This window comes from Tachysurus vachellii, chromosome 23 (genome assembly GCF_030014155.1).
Source record: "Tachysurus vachellii isolate PV-2020 chromosome 23, HZAU_Pvac_v1, whole genome shotgun sequence".
NCBI classification, from domain to species: Eukaryota; Metazoa; Chordata; class Actinopteri; order Siluriformes; family Bagridae; genus Tachysurus; species Tachysurus vachellii.
This window is the reverse complement of record NC_083482.1, coordinates 8,703,953-8,717,938: the sequence shown is the minus strand read 5'-3', so window position 1 is coordinate 8,717,938 and position 13,986 is coordinate 8,703,953. Positions and strand designations below refer to the sequence as shown.

Sequence of the window (13,986 nt, the reverse complement as noted above, 5' to 3'; positions counted from 1 at the left end):
GTCATCACAATAAGACATTTTTTGCTTTAGATATTAGACACTTTCTGTTTCTCTGAATTCGCCATAATTTTGTCGCCTCGCCATGGCAGCACCGTTCGAGATATCGAAACTCACTTCGCAATTTAGCAAGTGCAATGTCTCGGCATCATGTTCACCACTTTTGGTGTCAATCGCATGAATCCTCTAGGAGGAGTATTTAAAAGTTCATTGCATGCAACTGTGAAAAAATCCACCTTTGTGACTGACACACTTCCTGGGGCCTGTTGGTGGCGCTATACCCGGGACTCACAATAAGCACATCGATGCGATCGGAATCCTTGGCCGAACATACACACCGCGTGTCATCACAATAAGACATTTTTTGCTTTAGATATTAGACACTTTCTGTTTCTCTGAATTCGCCATAACTTTGTCGCCTCGCCATGGCAGCACCGTTCGAGATATCAAAAATCCCTTCGCAATTTAGCAAGTGCAATGTCTTGGCATCATGTTCACCACTTTTGGTGTCAATCGCATGAATTCCCTAGGAGGAGTATTTAAAAGTTCACCACATGCAACTGTTGTGACTGACACACTTCCTGGCGCCTGTTGGTGGCGCTATGTCCGAGATTCACAATAAGCACATCGATGCGATCGGAATCCTTGGCCGAACATACACACCGCGTGTCATCCCAATAAGACATTTTTTGCTTTAGATATTAGACACTTCCTGTTTCTCTGAATTCGCCATAACTTTGTCGCCTCGCCATGGCAGCACCGTTCGAGATATCAAAAATCCCTTCGCAATTTAGCAAGTGCAATGTCTTGGCATCATGTTCACAACGTTTGATGTCAATCGCATGAATTCCCTAGGAGGAGTATTTAAAAGTTCACCGCATGCACTTATAAAACAATCCAAAATGGCCGACTTCCTGTTGGGCGGAGCTCATAGTTTAGAGCGCGAAAGTTGTTCGGGTCGATGAGATCTATATGCGTACCAACTCTCGTACATGTGCGTACATAATTGCCCGATCTGTGCACCAATGTTTGTTTTTGCATTACAGGGGGCGCTACAGAGCCCCCCTGCCACGCCCGTATTCCAACCTTTGTCCAATCCTAGTGTCGCGCGACTCTGACGTGTGTGCCAAATTTCAAGAGTTTTCGAGCATGTTAAGGGACCCCAATTGGCCAATGTGTGGGAAAAAAAAAAAAAAAAAAAAAAAAAAAAAAAAAAAATAATACTCCCGAGGAAAAACAATAGGTCTTCGCACCATTCGGTGCTCAGGCCCTAACAAAGCAATTCCCTCACCAATGCAAAATATCTAAGTAGAGCAGGGGCCTGTCATAGAGAGAAGCTGCTTTTGTTCTGAAAGAAGACTGATTGTTTTGTAAGGTGAATATAGATGTAATGGAAAAAAAGCAAATAGGAAGGAATCAATCAGGTTTGTAATAAAGGTATAGCACCTGCTTTGGGTGCAATATGGCCTAGTAGACTTAAAATCATGTCCAGCGCTTAAAGTTTCTCTGAGAGTAACAGAACAACATAAAAAGACGGTGTAGAATTTAGATTGTGCATCCAGTACTCATGGATTTGCTAATATTTTTATTGTAATTGTTTTCAGTGTTGTCTCTGTAAAGAATTAAACATAGCACAGGGTGCTATGCGTGAGAGGATTACTTTCTTTTAACACCAATAACTTGTTCATTTCTCTTTTACCAGTCTTTTTAACATATCTTAACAGATTTAAGCACTTTTTAACCATTTACAGTTACGTTTAACGTTAAGGAGCGTCTATGAGTTCAGGCAGACAGCCGTTTTAATATCCCACACTGCACTGCAGAATAAGAAAAAAAAAAAAAAGACAGGGAGCATCGATGCTAACTTTGCTCCCTTAATGAAAATGATGTCATATTTTCTGAAGCAACTTGAGAAAAAAATGATGTATGAACTCTTAGACAACATTGCGTAGAAATGTAAGTACTATAGCTTGTTAGCGTCGTTGTAGCTCTCACATGATGCTACTTACATAACTTAACTTTATTTGACGTCCTATATAAATCCGTCTGTTTGGATTCTAACAGTCTAATGAATGTTTTATGATTTTATGGCGAATAATGATTTAACGAAATCTGCTAGTTAGCCTACGATCCTTTTTGTACCATAACAGAAAACTGTGGGATTAAGCTAACATGTTTCTACAGTATATAAAACTTAAATATTACTTTGATGCTCGACTCATATGCCAGAAATTGACTATCATCAGTTTCCCAGTGTGTAATGTCCTTACCGGTTCCTGAACTAGGGCACTAGGGAGACTTTGTTTGAGACACCACCAAGTTAGCTCCTGTTATCACTTACATTATAACACTTTTAAACTATACGAGTTTGAGGGAATGTGTTACTATATAAACAATAACAATATTAGACAGAGCGGAGCCTTAAAGTCGTTTATATTATAGATGGTTCTACTGTCAGAGAAAAAATCCACACCTTGTGACCTGAGAATTCAACAGATAAACCAATACTAATGCAGCTCTAGCGAACTCTACTGTCTAATGAAATAAATGTCAGAATTACGGTACAGATTATTCCATTTTTATAAAATACGGTAGATTTTACAGAATAAAATCCTACAAAGCACAGATATTACTTAGCCCTTAGTAAGAATATTTTAAGAATACTCTTTAAATTTACTAGTCATAGAAATATAGAGCTGCTTAAGAGACACTGCAGTGGAGCGATGGAGTAGAAACATCAGATTCTTGGTTGAGTTCAGTTTCTTTGCTATTTCTTTTGATGATGAAGTGTCTGGTCAAGCCTTTTAAGAACTGAATAAGAGTTTTAAAGAGGTTTTAAAACACCCATACACACACGTCACAGCTCTATTTGAACTGATAATTAGTCATATCATATAAATCTTAACTCTGATTCACTGCAGTCTACAAACATAAACTTTGTTTCAGTTCTCTCTTTATGAAGTACACGCTCATGTCTTGTTTTATTGCCTTTCAGTGTGTTCCCTGTTCTCCTCTCTTATTAAACCTGTTTGTTTAATGCCTCTTTGTCTTACGTTCGTTTGGTTCAGCAGCCGAAATTAGCTCCTATTATTTTGACTGTTTTTTAATGAATAAACCTCCTGCACTCGCATGCAACCTCCGACGTGACAAAAATACACTCAATTATTCAGTATTTTACAACAATAGATATTTTAAGATGCTTGAGAGCTAAAAGGTTACAAAATACTCATTCATTTTTCAGCGAGTGTGTCACGATTCTGTAGAGGTGCTGGATGCACTTGCAGATTTGTATTGAATGTGTAAACAAACAACCAAAACTGTGAAAAACATGAACTATGGATAGAATGGAAATAAAAAGACTATGAGCACTGTGGTACAGTACAAACACGGAAATACTCAGCAACCACAAAAGCTTGATAATGAAATAATATAAACCCAGAGCTCAGGTCGGAGTGCTTATTAAGAGTAACATGCATAACGAATCAGCGGGACATGTGACATGGACATGTGACATGCTAGGTGCTGATGGGTAATGTTTCCAGTGTGATTGCATTATAACTGAGGATGTGACAGAAGCTACTGCATTTGCTTCATGATTTGCCATGCTGACAGTGTCACATGACCTACGATGTCGACTTACATGCCCAAAATAGCTACAGCACCTACACTTATAAAGAGCTGACCACTTCCTTCCACTATTTTTGATTCAGACAACAGTCCCATTGCATTATCATAACGCAGTGTCCAGAGGATCCATACTGCACATAATGTACATTGTCCATCACATGATTACAGTCATATATAACATTTCTCCCTCTCTCTCTCTCTCTCTCTCTCTCTCTCTATGCCTCTCCTGAGCTCCCAATGCCTCTTATTAAGGACCTGCTTCATCAATCCTGACGTTCTACCCCTGGTTGGAGTCTCGCAGAGCGATATGCACTCTACCGGGGATTGATCTGCATAGTCAGCCAGTGACTCATGGGATTGCTGTGGATGGGGTCGCCAGGAGACTGTCACGCCTTCTCTTTGTGTCAGTCAGCTTTATGGCCGGATCTTCATCTGTGATCTGTTGTGAACTCAGAATTTGCACTGACCAATTATTTCCTCAGGAGCTCTTGGTTGCACAACTATAAACTACTGTAGAAAGGATATTATTGTTGTAGAACTGTTGTAGAAAGGACACCCAAATGAGGATGAGGTTCCATTCTGAGTCTGGTTTCCTCTCAAGGTTTCTTCCTCATATATCTCAGGGAGTTTTTCCTCGCCATTGTCACCTCCGGCTTGTTCAGTAGGGATAGTAACTTAATTTTAAATTCTATTCTTTTAATTCTGTTACTGCAATTCTGTAAAGCTGCTTTGAGACAAAACAAAGTGAATTGTTAAAAGTCCTATCCAAATAAACTGAATTGAACTGAAGTCTGTTGCGTTATGATGGAAGCAGTAGGTCATTTGGGAATTTCTCAACTGATGTTTTATAAAAATAAAAATAAAAAAGAAGAAGAAGAAGAAAATTCAGACATATTGCTGCGTTGGTGTTAGTATTGTAGGATAGCAGAAATATCCATGTCCACATCACCATTCCATCTACAAGTACATTACAGTAACCCAGGCTCCGGTTTGGTCCAGTGACCCCGGAACTTTGCTTTCCATCCCACCCATGTTACAAAATATTACGAAAATGACTCGACACCCCCGTATTTTCTTCCACTGTCTAAACAAAGCAAAAGTTGATTCGCTTGAACTGTTATAATGAAGACCTAATTACCCATCTCTAATCTAATCTGGACCAATAGCTCTGTAGTGCCTGAGCTGAACAAATTTTTTCTCTTCAGTGCCAGAAAAATTCAGAATGATTCCAAATTAGGCATTGCATCTGTTAAAAAAAAACACACACACACACACAAAAAACACAAAAAAACACAAAAAACAAAGCTCTCTCTGTTTTCTCGGCTCATAAACACCCACACGAACAGAAGGAAATGGAAACATTCATTTATTTGGATCATTAATTTAATCAGAGGGGATATCCTTATGCTGATCTTCACTGCCTGCTGACATCTGAGAGAATCTTTCATTTTCTAATTAAGACTTTTTAACATGAGTAAGAAATCTCAAAGATAACTTCCTAGTTGTCTGGGAAGCGGGAAGGAATGGAAAACACACCACTTACCACTAAAAGTGCAAAGAGGATGACACCACAGCTCCAAACATCTGCTTTCCTGCCATCATACTTCTCTCCCTGTCAGAGTGAGTGAGTGCATGAGAGAGAGAGAGAGAGAGAGAGAGAGAGAGAGGTGGTTGGAGGGCAGGCTGGTCTGAGAACTACATTAGGAGAGATGGCACTGAGAGTACACTTACCCTAATCACCTCTGGACAGGCGTAGTGAGGAGATCTGAAAGAGAAAAAGGATGGATGAATTACAGACATTGCCAAAAAGACGAAGATGCCAACTAGATGTGGTCTTTCAGGACTACAACCTCCTAATCAATACACGACTGTCGGACTGTATACGACTGTACTAAGTACATTATTCATAATAACACTCTCCAGTGTTTATAACAGTTTATAAATCACACCCTCCAGTGTCACCCAAATGAGGATGCAGTTCCCTTTTGTGTCTGGTTCCTCTCAAGGTTTCGTCCTCTTCCATCTAATTCAGATTTTTTTCCCCTTGCCGCAGTCGCCTCAGTCACCTCGGTCTTGTTCATTGGGGATAAATACAAACTAATACTAATATTAACCTTTGTATGAAATAAAATCTTTTGTACTGTATTTCTTCTGTATGTTCTGTAAAGCTGCTTTGAAATAAACTCCATTGTTAAAAGAGCTATACAAATTAAATTTAATTGAATTTCTTTCACTTAGCATTATTTAGCATTAGTGTGTAAAACACATGCAAACATAATAACACTCACTAAAATTCCCACAGGGTCAACAAATGAGAAAGAAAGCATGTGTTCTCCTCTTTGCATGTTTATTATTGTAAGTAATATAGGATCTGGGGCATGAAAATACATGCATTTAGCACAAGCAAAGTTATATAAACTAAACCATTTGAGACTAGTGATTGTGTTTCTGTCTGTCATGGTGATGCTGGACTCGAAAGTAAACTACATTTCCCATCAGTCCGAGAATGTCACATGACCACATTTATTTTTATTAATTATATAATATTTATTATTATGGTTTATTGTCAAGCTGTTGTCATTTCATGGCATCGTCTCTGCTTATTTTTGCCTAATTTTAGTAGTTTGATTTAGTAGATGATTCTAATTTAAAAATCTGTGTTAGCATTCGCTGGCTTTAACAAGTGTGAATGTAATATTTTTCTACAAGTTCTTTTCTACTCAAAAGAAAGTATTATATTTTCAGAATTATGTCAGTTTCAGTCAGTTTTAATCATTAAAATTAGTTAATCACAATTACGGCTATTCAAGAAAGTTAGACAAAGGTTTCAGTCATGCATTCCACAGCAAATACGTTCAGTTTGCGGTAATAGAGCCACCAACGTTAGCTTCGGTTTCCAGACTCTTTGAAACAGCAGCCACTATCAAGAACAAATCACAAATCAGCAAAAAACAGATTTATGTGTTGTTAGTTTTTCTTTGCACATCAGTGACACAGCCAAAGTTTAGTGCTTTCAATTTTTATTACACTGCATGTGCAAAAAAAAACCCACCTATTCCAAATCAAATGCAGTTCGGTTTGATGACCCGAAACAGGAAGCAGATGAAGGTCAAGAAGATTTGAGATATTTGAGATCAGGGTGTCAGTGCAAACTGGATCCTAAAAAGCAACTACAAATTAAATCACATTTTATTTATTATTTATTTACTAGGCAGCGTTTTCAAAAAAATCTTTAACCAGTAAAACTTTTACTAACCATAATTATTTTTACAATATTCATTAAGATGATAAGTTTCAAGGTGATATATATTATAATCTCTCGTTCCGACGTTAATATGTTCGGCTCGGGCGCTGGCTCACTGCCCGCCACTCTTCCTCTGACACTGCTGAATGATCCAATAATGTAACATTAGATTTTAATGACTTCCTGCTAGAGGTCTGTAAAACTGCAGCCCAATAACTGTCAGAATTGTTTAACATATTTATAAGTAATGACCCAGACGGTTCGGTTGCTTGACAGAGCTGTCAGATGAAGCCAGGCGCTAGCATCGACAGAGGGATGTCAAAGAGTTCCTTCTGTAAACAGGGGATACCTGTTTGCAAACGTCTCATAGCATTATGCAAATCCATGCAAATGAAACCAATTTGCAGCAGGCAAACAGTAGCTTGTCAAAAAGCATCCTAATTAAATCAAGATTTTTCAAACTATGACGTAAAGTTGTAGCATTGGCATCTTATGTGTAGGGAAATATTCTGTCCATTATCATATTATTATTATTATTACTCAGTGAACGCATGGAAAAGTAATGGATTCTGCCTCGGCGACTAAACGTTACCGTCAGTTACCTCGCAATATGAGTATTGGCCTACTCCTGGGCATCATCATTAAAATACAGATTATTAAGCGATTAATAATAATTACACAGTGTTTTAGCTGTTCATTAAAGATATTGAAAAAGAAGTCATATGGACAATTTCCAGCTGTTTAAATCTAATTACGCCACAGTGCCGCTGAATTCTCTAATCAGATTGGTCATCAGGGATTGATTCATTTTCTATACCAGCACGGCTGTGACAAAAGTTTCGGCTGTTATGCAAATCAGAGTTTCGAATAAATACACACAGTTTAAATATCCGAACCTTTAAATTAAAGCAGCACATTAGCAGGGACGTTTATAATCACTTTTATAATCATTAATATCCACACATCCATATTCTGTAGTGTTTATCCTACACAGCAATGTGGGGGAACCTGGAGACAGTCCCCAGGGGGCTCAGAGAAAAAGGCTGGGGACATGATGGACAGGTAGACAAACCATCACACACCCACACACATTCTCACACACACACACATTCACACACTACAGACAATTTTGAGACGCCAGTCAATGTCTGACTTATGAGTTCCCTGAGGAAATCCCTGAAGCATGAGGAGAATTAAATACCTTCAACTAATACTAAAAGGCTTAAATATTGCTGTTATGTAACAAAGAAAAGATTATAATTGTTGTAATGTGATGCTTTCTATAAGGGGATGTTCTTTTAGCAATTATAAAAGGAGTCTCCAATGTCAGGGGAGCAGTTGGAGCAGTTTGTACATTTAACACCATGTAGTAGAAATCTTCTCAGTAACATGAGACATGACAAACTAGACTGTATTACTTTCTTTAGGAGACAGAAGTAGGGTTGATTGAAAGGACATTTCTAGCTGCTGTAATGTAAGTCGTAACAAAAACGAACGTGTTTCACAGTGTTAACCACAACCATAAACAATTATATGTACAATTAACTTTGGGTAGTAACAGTAACTGCGCTTAGCAGCTGGTTGCATCATTATGATAATTATGAATGGTAAACTGATGATAGTTACAAATCTTTTTGTGCATATCAGTTGTAGCACTGACAGCTATCAGACCTGCACTGTGAACTCTACACTCCACAACTGACTAACAACACACTGCCTTTAACCACAACCATGCCCTGAGGTGAACTTACTGACATCCTCGCAATTTATCATCCTTACAGGTGCTTGCTCTTGGTGGTGTGTGTGTGTGTGTGTGTGTGTGTGTGTGTGTGTGTGTGTGTGTGTGTGTGTGTGTGTGTGTGTGTGTGTGTGCGCATGTGGACAGAAGCCAATGTGCACATTTTTTCAAAATCGATGTTAGAAAAATGCAACACAAGCTTTTATTGCAAAGATGATTTGCTCTGGAGTTCTGGCAGCCTGTCATCTGTTCCTGATCACAGCAAGGAAGTGAGATAAGGCCAGATGTGACATTTTTGTATGTTTTGCACATCCAGTATTACTGGTATTACAATAAGCAGAGATGATGTTCTGGTGATATCACAGTCACGTGGCCACATATTGGATTTAAATAGCTATGTTTAAATTCACTTATCAGTGTCTCAAATCTGATTGAGAAGAATTTACACAGCAGGATAAATCAGATCTGCGTCAAAAAACGATCTGATCAGCCGTGAAATTGGTACGTAGGCATCAAAATGATATTCGTGAAGGAAGAGGGGGTTAACTGTCATGATTTGTTCACTGACAAAGACTAAGTATTTAAATTTACAGCAATATACTTTTAAAATTGATAGACATACTGTACAGAATACTCCATATGCTCCTGATAAGAAGTGTATGAACAGGTTCAAATTATCCTTTAGTTTTAGTCACTTTTAACAGATAAGTACATGATTTATCCATCCATCCATCCATCCATCCATCCATCCTTCTATTCACACAGCAGAATTAGACACAGCAAAATTTGCCAAACACGCTGAACAAAGATACCTCAGCCTCAGACATCACACCCACAAACCGTTGGCTGAAAGTCTGATGCATGTGGCACAAAAAATTGTTTTAAAGTTGTCATCTAGCTGGTTGGATTCTACAGGATTTCCAAAAGACATGTTTTACAGTTTGCCTGGAAACAAAGCAGCCCTTATGCTCTAGGAAAGAAGCCATTGTGTTTACAACTGTGGTTTTGGAATAAGCACTTATGAGGATCAGCTAAATAATGTAGGGTTTATTGTATTGACTTTCTTAAACAAACACTCTATGGTTGCACGCCGGTATGTTTTTGTAGAGACATCGACTTTACATTTTCATGCCCATAAATATGACGCTGAACAAAACGAACTGTGACTGATTGTATTACATGTCATCTGACTAAATCCTATATATAAAATTAATTGTAACAGTCAAGCTGAAACAAAATAAAAGCATGATTGACCTTCTCGAGATCATTAAAGAAATAATTATTATAATTATAATTAGCTTATTAAAACACCAACTTAGTACTAAAACACAATGACATCGCAATCTAATAAGGAGTAATGCTAGCTCTGGACAGTACTCTAATAAAAGTACGTGACCTATCTACAGTAGCACAGCTAAATTGAAAACAGGGTCCAGGAAATTAGAAATTAGCTTTAGTTGCAAAATATAGAGGAAATAAAATACAGTATGTAAAAGAAGCTCTGTGTTTCACTGCGTACATGTGTGAAATGCCAACCATTTGATATTCAACCCAAGTCCATTAGCTGTGGTAAACAGAATACATTTGTGTCAAGCAGAGAGCACACGAGGAGGCTAAAGATGAATGCGTTTAATTAAAAACTGTCATATCTGCGCTTAGAGATGGGCCAGGCAGCCATGAGGGGACAATCAATAATCTCAGCATGCTAGTGCCAGCGCAGTGCAATGCTTTCCTAGCGCTAGCACTCACTAATATAAAGAGAAGTCGTGGAATTAGGGATAAGGGTTGGTCACTGAGGGATGACTTTATAGCACGCACAATACCAGCTACTATCCCTCCCCCTTATATATGTCTTGCTCATAGTGCTGATAATGCCATTTTATTGAAATAATAATGTCACTGATGAAATAATGATCAAATTTAAAGCCAGCAGAGATGGTGATACAGGCAGGCCATATGGAGAGTGGTAGTTACATATCTAGACATTCAAGAAAAACGGTCCTTGTGTATTTGTTGTCCTTTACTTATCTCTGCTGTCAGATTGTGCCTCAGGTCAGACTATCAGCCTATGTTTCCTGATGCAGACAGATAAAAACAGTTTTATAGCTAGCAATCTGAAAAGTAGTGCACTGACTGAAAGTATACATCCAATTAGCATAAATATGTATGTTTTTTTTATGTGTGTGAACACACTTTTCTGTTATTCACAACTCTGGAATAAAGACTCAAAGTTGTGTCACAAAGACTCAAAAAATAGTCACAAAGTTGTGACACAAAATGTTTCTTTATCAAAACATACACTGTATTTACCCTTAAGATCTACGGTACATGCTAGCTTGTTAGATCCTGTCATTAGCTAGTGTCTTAATGTTCCTGCTAACCTGCAACAGTGCTCTCATAAAATCTCCTTGATCACCTTTCCATGTGAGTGATTCGATTATGTCAAACCACACACTACATGCTGCCAGCATGTAGCATTTAGGATGTTCCTACTGTGCACACTGGGACATCATTTTTTTTAATCACCCAGTTTGCAGACAATTTAATATTTGTGTAACCCACATAGAATGATGTACAGAATTTCAGAGGTTGATTAAAATTCTGTGTAAGGTTTTTTTTTAAAACGGAGGTAAAAATGTCTCATGCTGAAATCCACGAGTCCTGACTAATTGTCAGTCAAATTCATTTGTTTATACTGATAACTGATCGTTATACAATTCAATGTATTGTACAATGTACAAAGTCGTGTACTGGAAAAAGGGGTAGTATGATTGTGGCTTTATATTTGTATTTTTTCTGTAATATACCAACAGCAAGCAATATGACTCACCCACAGCTAGTTTCCAAGAGACTGTCTCCAACCTGCAGAGAAGCCATTCCAAAGTCTGCTATTCTGATGTTGTTCTTCTCATCCAACAGCAGGTTCTCTGGCTTCAAGTCTCTGTGGCTGAAAAAAGAGGTAAATGTTTTACATGAAAAAAAAAAAACCAGAACACATTGAGATATTAGATAACTTTTTGTTGCTTCTTTATTGTAGTATTCATAATATCAGATTAGTTACCAGATAAATGTAAATGTACAGGATGTCTTTAGAATTGCAGGTAAATATTGTACGCTTTGCTCAAGGGTCCAGAAATGGCAGATTGGTGGTCCTAGGATTCAAACCCACAACCTTCCAAACAGTAGCAAACAGCTTAACCACAGGGCTAGGACTTTACTATAGAAATAAAAAACCTTTCAACTTTTCATTCTGAAACATATCTTCTTCTTTATTGTGAATTAAGAGATAGAAGGAATTAAACACACCCACAAACATTTGTCCAAAGCACGCCGTTTTTCACAAGCCAATTCGCTAGCATACTAGAACAGTATTAATACAAATATTTGTATATTAGCTTTAGAAATACAGCAACCTATGTTGAGGAACTGAAAAATTCCCCCAGCTCTTTAAGCTCTGTGTATAGGAGCATCTTGATTTCTTGGTAAGTTACAATGCTGATGGTCTGTGAGTGGTGTAACATTACAGCATGTCAAATCCACAGCAAACATATACGGTTTGCTAATACTGCAGGCATAGCAGAGCAATGTCTTTTTGCTGATTTAAGCAGAACAATTCAATCACTGACTTCAAGAAATTATCGTGGAGATCATCATGGGAAGGTCATATGTGTGTAGAAAGCAAGACGTAAACATTCATTCATTCATTCATTTTCTACCGCTTATCCGAACTACCTCGGATCACCGGGGAGCCTGTGCCTATCTCAGGCGTCATTGGGCATCAAGGCAGGATACACCCTGGACGGAGTGCCAACCCATCGCAGGGCACACACACACACTCTCATTCACTCACACAATCACACACTAGGGACAATTTTCCGGAGATGCCAATCAACCTACCATGCATGTCTTTGGACCGGGGGAGGAAACCGGAGTACCCGGAGGAAACCCCCGAGGCACGGGGAGAACATGCAAACTCCACACACACAAGGCGGAGGTGGGAATCGAACCCCCAACCCTGGAGGTGTGAGGCGAATGTATACGTAAACAATAATAAAAATAAGAAAAGCCGTATGCTTCAGACATAAGCACACGGTAACTAGAAGTAAAAGCTGGCTATACTTTACTTAATTCAGAAAATAATAAATACCACCATGAAAAAGTTGATAAATTTTTAACTGTGTAGTTTTTTCACATCGGGTCTTTACATCCAGGTGGGTAAAAGATCTCAGGCTGAAGTCAATATCAGATAACTAACTTTTGTTAATGTTAGCAATATAGCTCATCTAAGGTGTTCCATAACATGGCTAATACAGCTTCAACGTAGCATGCTAAGAATGCTCTGCTGCATTGCTACTTGCTAAAGGTTAATGAAGTGTGCTATGGGACTTGATTATCAGTGTAAATAAAAACAATCATCTTAATGAAGAGCAGACAAAAATAACACTAATTTTCTCTTCACTTCTCTATTCAGGTTTTAAAACAGCAGCAATTATACAGTTTATGTAAATAAAAAATATTGAAAAGAGCCGGTAAGCTGATTCCCTCCTTATTATTTTTGAGAAAAGTAAACTTTTTATGATTGAGATATTGAAATCAGTTCCTTTTTTTTCAAATAAGTGACCTACTATTGACCAGAGAAGATCACAAAAAGTCAGTTATGGAACACAACAATCTCACAAGGTCTCTCTCTCTCTCTCTCTCTCTCTCTCTCTCTCACACACACACACACACACACACACACACACTTATTCCACTACAAACGATCACCAATGAGTTTCAATTTTTTTTCAATTTTTTTTACCCTGTACAGTATGTGTAGGAGCTTCAATTGCAAAACACTATGAACACGGTGAAGATCAAAAGGAAACTTTTCCAAAAACGTCATTTTAAAAACATTTAAAAACATCAACAATTAATATGGTTACACTGAATCTTCAAACTTAAACTTTTTTTTTATTAAATCTATCAATAAAACACATAGTTACAAAGCAGGCCACATGGAAAAGCCATATGTCCACCTGACCGAATCTATAAACGATCATTCCTCATAGTTTTCCTTTAAACTTTATCATTGACCTCAGAATGCTACTGTCTCTCTGTAGCTTGCTGCTGCTTCAAAGTCTCCCTGCAAATTCCACTGGTTTAAATTCACCTGCCGGGTTCCAAAGGACCCGAGAGAATGATAAGTTTGTGATCAGACAATGTTTTGCATTCTCTCTGATGCAGCTGAGGATTTATCTCAGCTGGACGTTGGCCATTCCGCTCTCTATTAGGCTTGGCCATGGACAAAGACAAAGACAAATCCTGTCTGTCTAAATAGCCTGCTGTGAGGCTGGCAGCTAGGAAATGGTCTCCAAGTCTGAGGCAACTGTATCTATAA

The 13,986-nt window shown here is 38.1% G+C and overlaps 1 protein-coding gene across 3 annotated transcripts in view; it reads right to left on the bottom strand.

The window, feature by feature from the left end:
• The window catches only part of brsk2b (BR serine/threonine kinase 2b), a 150,809-nt gene that overhangs the window by 29,884 nt on the left and 106,939 nt on the right, over positions 1-13,986 (bottom strand). For all 3 annotated transcript variants that reach the window (XM_060859301.1, XM_060859299.1, XM_060859300.1), the window contains exons 5-7: positions 11,437-11,553; positions 5,356-5,389; positions 5,168-5,236 (exon numbers count right to left, since the gene is read on the bottom strand). In XM_060859301.1, coding sequence (XP_060715284.1) covers positions 5,168-5,236; positions 5,356-5,389; positions 11,437-11,553 — 220 coding nt within the window. The remainder of the gene's footprint in view (positions 1-5,167; positions 5,237-5,355; positions 5,390-11,436; positions 11,554-13,986) is intronic.